This window comes from Vidua macroura, chromosome 9, assembly GCF_024509145.1.
Source record: "Vidua macroura isolate BioBank_ID:100142 chromosome 9, ASM2450914v1, whole genome shotgun sequence".
In the NCBI taxonomy this organism is placed as follows: Eukaryota; Metazoa; Chordata; class Aves; order Passeriformes; family Viduidae; genus Vidua; species Vidua macroura.
The window spans coordinates 508427-513077 of record NC_071579.1 but is presented as its reverse complement, the minus strand read 5'-3'; the positions used below and the strand labels follow the sequence as shown (position 1 = coordinate 513077).

At 61.3% G+C, this 4651-nt stretch overlaps 1 protein-coding gene across 4 annotated transcripts; it reads left to right on the top strand.

Annotated features, from left to right (window-relative positions):
* The first annotated feature begins 1272 nt into the window (after positions 1-1272).
* On the top strand, positions 1273-3783 carry HTATIP2 (HIV-1 Tat interactive protein 2). 4 transcript variants are annotated; one of them, XM_053985645.1, is made up of 6 exons: positions 1273-1438; positions 1514-1621; positions 1720-1857; positions 2631-2692; positions 3279-3438; positions 3546-3783. In XM_053985645.1, exons 1-6 carry the CDS (start codon positions 1280-1282, stop codon positions 3690-3692), a joined length of 774 nt encoding a protein of 257 aa, XP_053841620.1. In that variant the 5' UTR covers positions 1273-1279; the 3' UTR covers positions 3693-3783. The 4 variants fall into 4 exon arrangements, with proteins under 4 accessions (XP_053841620.1, XP_053841624.1, XP_053841622.1 ...); XM_053985649.1 differs by lacking the exon at positions 1720-1857; XM_053985647.1 differs by lacking the exon at positions 2631-2692.
* The last annotated feature ends 868 nt before the right edge of the window (positions 3784-4651 follow it).

The window sequence follows — 4651 nt, the reverse complement described above, 5'->3', positions numbered from 1 at the left end:
CATGCCACTGGGACAGTGGGCACCCCGGCACCTGGCTGGCCCCCCAGAGCCCTGCCGTGGAGGAGAAGCAGACCATGAACCGTGGGAGCACGGCCCCCATGCACCTCGATCCCACCCTCTCCAGTGGCATCCCCACGGTACCATGAAACCCTAGAACACATTATAGCCTACACATATCATATACGCCCATACTTCTGTACTGTACCGTTCCCCTGCCACTCTCAAGCACCCATCCCAGCACCCCGAGCCCTGGTACGCCCCAGCCTCCCCCTCATCACCCACCTGGGTTTGCCTGTGGCTGCGGAGCAGAGCCCAACGGGCAGGGCACGGCCGTGGGTGCCGGCGGCACACTGGCAGGCGGAGCGGGATGCCAGCCATTAACCCGGTGACTGTCATGACGCGCATCCTGCCTCGCAAATGGCACGTGCACTTGGGATTCATCCTCAGCCCTCGGCCAAGGAGCACACTTGACAGACACATTAGGCTGGAAAACCACCTGGCTGATCCCGACAGCAGCCATTCAGGCCTCTGCACCTCCCTCCCCAGGAATCAGGACAAACGGGATCGTGGTGCTGCGGGGCCCCTTGATGCTGCCCACGGGAGTGGCTGTGCAGAGCCGCGGGGTGCCTGCATGCCTGCTCCAGAGCTGTGTCCTGGTGGCACCTGGGCCGCCCCGGTGAGGACTGGCATCGTCCTTACCAGAGGGACAAGGCACAGACAGCGTTCGGAACGGGGGTCTGTGCTTGCTGGCACATCCCAAGACCTGCTCAGCGAGAGTTCCTGAGGAAGTGGGCTTCATCTCCTTGCTCTTCAGGCACCAGGGACTGCTTCACACTGGAGTCACTGCAAGGCTGCCCGGCGGGGAGTGACCCACCTCCTGCCCAGGGGACAAGAGCTGCCGAGCACCCCGGTCGGCAGCACGTGCTGAACCCAGCGGGGTTTGGAAAGCAGCCGCCGGACAGGTGACAGAGCCCTCCCAGCATCCCTCCAGCTGACATTCCCTCCGCCTGAGCGGGGCGGGTACAGGGATCCTCCGGGGGCGTTCGGCTCTGTCACACTGCAGGAGCAGCCGGCGGGGACGGGCCGAGGGGCAGCTTCCCTGCGCCCCGGGCGCAGCGGCCGTGCTGAGCGGGGGTCCCTGGGGCTGCCCCCGCCTCCACAGCCCCGGCCCGGCCCCGCGTCGCGTCCGCACGCCGCTGCCCGGGCACGGAGCGCCCCTCCCGCGGCGCCGCAGCCGCTCCCGCCCCGGCCCGGCCCGGCCCCGCCCGCTGCTCTCGGCATGGCGGCGGGCGGCGGCGGCAGGAGCTGCTTCGTGCTGGGCGCCTCCGGGGAGACGGGCCGGGCGCTGCTGCGGGAGCTGCTGGCCCGGCGGGCCTTCGCCCGGGTCACGCTGATCGGGCGGCGCCGGCTGAGCCTGGGCGAGGCGGAGGCGGCCGTGGTGCGCGGGCCGGGGACAGGGCCGGCCCTGCGGCGGGGACCGCTGCGGCGGCGCTGACCCCCGGCCTCCCCGCAGGAGCAGGCAGTGGTGGACTTCGAGCGGCTGGGCGAGCACGCCGCCGCCTTCCAGGGACACGACGTGGGCTTCTGCTGCCTGGGCACTACCAGGGCCAAGGCTGGCGCAGTGAGTGGGGACCCCCTGACCCCCGGGCGAGCAGGGGTCCCGCTTGTCCCCTCCCCTGCCCGCTCCCTACTCCGCGGACCCTCCTCTCCCCCCCGCAGGATGGCTTTGTCCGTGTGGATCGGGACTACGTGGCGCAGGCAGCGGAGCTGGCGCGGGCAGGGGGCTGCAAACACTTTGTCCTGCAGTCCTCCCGAGGGGCAAACCCACAGAGCCGCTTCCTCTACCTCCGCGTGAAGGTGAGGGGGCTGCTGGGCTGGGCTCCTGATGCTCGTGCGGGAGTCACGGGATGCCGGGATGCTCGGGAAGCAAGCAGGAGCTGAGGCTTAGAGATCCAAATGGCTCTGAGGGTCGTCCTACTGCTGCGGGACAAGAGAAGGGGCTGGCTGGCCAGCTATGCAACTGGCTTCTTATAAAGCAGCGCAGCACCTGCATGCAGCGTCTGCCTCCCTCCTCAAACTCCAGAAACATCTTCTGGGGTCTCTAGCCCAATAACAGTTCCCCAGCCTTAAGCTGGGATGGCTTCACAGCTATGTGGGGAGGCTCAGGGCTGTGTCCAGGTGAGGCATTAAATATCCCGTGATGGAAAGCCCGCAGGCTCCCCAGGGAGGACCACACCCGTTGCAAAAGCTTTTTTCTCCATATGTTGTGTGCTGCAGCTCCCAGTGCCTGCTGGACTCAGAGCTGCCTGCCAGTGTCTTGTGCCGCTTAGTTCCATCCCCAGGCTGGATGCTGAGTCCAGGTGCTCTCGGGAGCAGCCTGTTGCAGTTTAGCGTGATGGTTGCAAGGGCACGCTGCTGACCTGTGGTCCATGTCCACCATGGGCCCTCGCCCCGACTGCCTAGCCTGGAGAGCTGATCCCTGCCTGGCCTGTTCCAGCTTCACGTTGCCATTGTGTTATTGCCATCCTGCCCTTGGCTTAGTAGGTCTTTCCTGCCTCTTCTTGGGGATGGCAGGGATGGTGCTTGCAGTCATCCTTGTCTCCTTTCATCCTGCCTGGCTGCTCTGACAGGGAGAAGTGGAAAACTTGGTCGAGGCTGTTGGTTTTGATCACTGTACCATTCTCCGGCCAGCGTGAGTAGTGGTGGAGGAGGGAGGGCAGAGAGTGGAGGGTTTCCAGGGCAGCGGGGAAATGCTTCACTGGGAGATGGAGGAAGAGAAAGGATACATGAGGGCAGGGCTGGGGATGGAAGTGGAGAATGCCAGCAGCTGCAAATGCAGCTCATGGATGAGCAGATTGCTTCCCAGTGCTGCAGGGAGTAAGCTCTGCAGTTTCCTATGGCCCATCCCACTGCTAGTGCCGTGTGCCATGCAGGGACAGGAGCCTTGGGCTGAAAGCACAGGTTGAGGCACATAGGTCAGAGCTTAGCTCCAGATGGACCTTGACCTTATGCAGAGGGAACACTCGCCTGTGTCCTTTCAGGTGTACTGTGCTCTTGCTGCCTAGGAGAACTGGAATTCTGCTTTTGTCAGCACAGTGGGGGAAAGGAGTTTAGTGTCCAAGGGCTCACCTCTGTCACGTTCCATGACCCTGCCAAAGCCCTAAAGACCATGTCAGTTCAGGGAGCTTGTCTGGGCCCTGGTGCAGCTGGAGAACTCGGTCTCTAGCTTTCACCCAAGATTGTTTCATGCTGACCCACCTCACCTCCTTGCTCTGCAGGGTGCTGCTGTGCAAGCGCCAGGAGTCCCGGCCCATGGAGTGGATAGCCCAGCAGTTCTTGGGTGCTGTGGCTCGGCTGTTCCCCACCGCTTACTCAGTGCCCGTGGAAACGGTGGCCAAGGCTATGGTGGCCTGCGCGCTGCAGCCAGGAGAGGGGAAGGTAAAGGTGCTGGAGAACAGGGCCGTCCATGAGCTGGGAAAGGCAGTGCCACAGCAGGGCACATAGAGCAGAAGGGATGACAGGCAGGAGCTTGGTTCACTCTTCAGGTGCTCTCTGGGCTGAGGATGAACGCACGCATGGGAGAGATGTGGGGTGCTTGCATGGCGAGTGTGGAGCCAGGGGTACATCCACTTCTTTGTACTTGGGCTGATTCTGTCAAGGCATCAAAAATGCAGGTGCTGGCTGCTGGGTGAGGATAAACAATGTGCTCCGCTGCCTGGATCCATAATACGAATACGGGTAAAGATGATGTAATCCAGGCCTTGAATAAAACCCTGTGACTGATCCGGTTGTGCCGGCTTTGTGTCGAAATAATGTCTGTCTCCTACACACCAGTAACCCAGCCTCAGCCTCGTGTGCTCAGATCATGTCACTTCAGGGAATGCTCACAGGCAGGTGACAGGCACAGGAAAGCAAAGGCACGGCTGCCTGTGTGGAGGCTGCACTTGACAGAACACATGGTGGCACCAGTGCTGCTTGGATAGCAGAGCCCCTGGATGCTCAGCAGCAGCTGCTGAGGCGCCGGGAGTGGTGGCCCTGCCCGCAGCAGGTCTGTGCAGACATTCCTGGCCTCATCTGCTCAGGGTGCAGAGCTCTAGGGACGCTGCTGTTCACCCCTGGCCTGCCACTCGGTACCTGTAGTCACAAAAACACCATGCAAATACTTGCAAACACCCGTCCCTCTGGGCTTTCCTTGCAGGCACAAATGAGCCTGAGCCCAGCCCCGTTTTCCCAGGAGTGCTCTGCATGTGCAAAAGTTGAGGTCAGCCCTGTGCACACCTTGTAGGGGGCTTGCTCCTGCCCAGGTGCCAGAATGGGAGCATTGTCACCCTTGCTCCAAGAATGACACAAGAACAGATGAGAGACCAAATTACAAGAGGAGAAAAAGAAGCTTTAATACAAAGGATTCTCCGGGTTATATAGACCGATACGATACATTCTACTTGATTGGCTAGTTAATAAAAACATCTTTCTCACACACCGTCCTTGAGAAGAACAGAAAAACAAAGTGGAAAAACACCACCTACAGATTGTTTATACTAACAAGTTACCACATTCCTACAACTCCCTAAAAATTCTCACAAGCCATTGTGAGAAACGATTGCCGTTTCTCTCTCCCTGACTGGGCTGGCACCCGCAGAGCAGGTTCCTT

Excerpts from the sequence above, each read along its gene's own strand:
- HTATIP2 (XM_053985645.1), top strand. The coding sequence starts at position 1,280 with ATGGCGGCGGGCGGCGGCGGCAGGAGCTGCTTCGTGCTGGGCGCCTCC. Across the intron at positions 1,439-1,513 it reads GCGAGGCGGAGGCGGCCGTG|GAGCAGGCAGTGGTGGACTT; the intron begins GTGCGCGGGCCG and ends GCCTCCCCGCAG. Across the intron at positions 1,858-2,630 it reads TCCTCTACCTCCGCGTGAAG|GGAGAAGTGGAAAACTTGGT; the intron begins GTGAGGGGGCTG and ends CTGCTCTGACAG.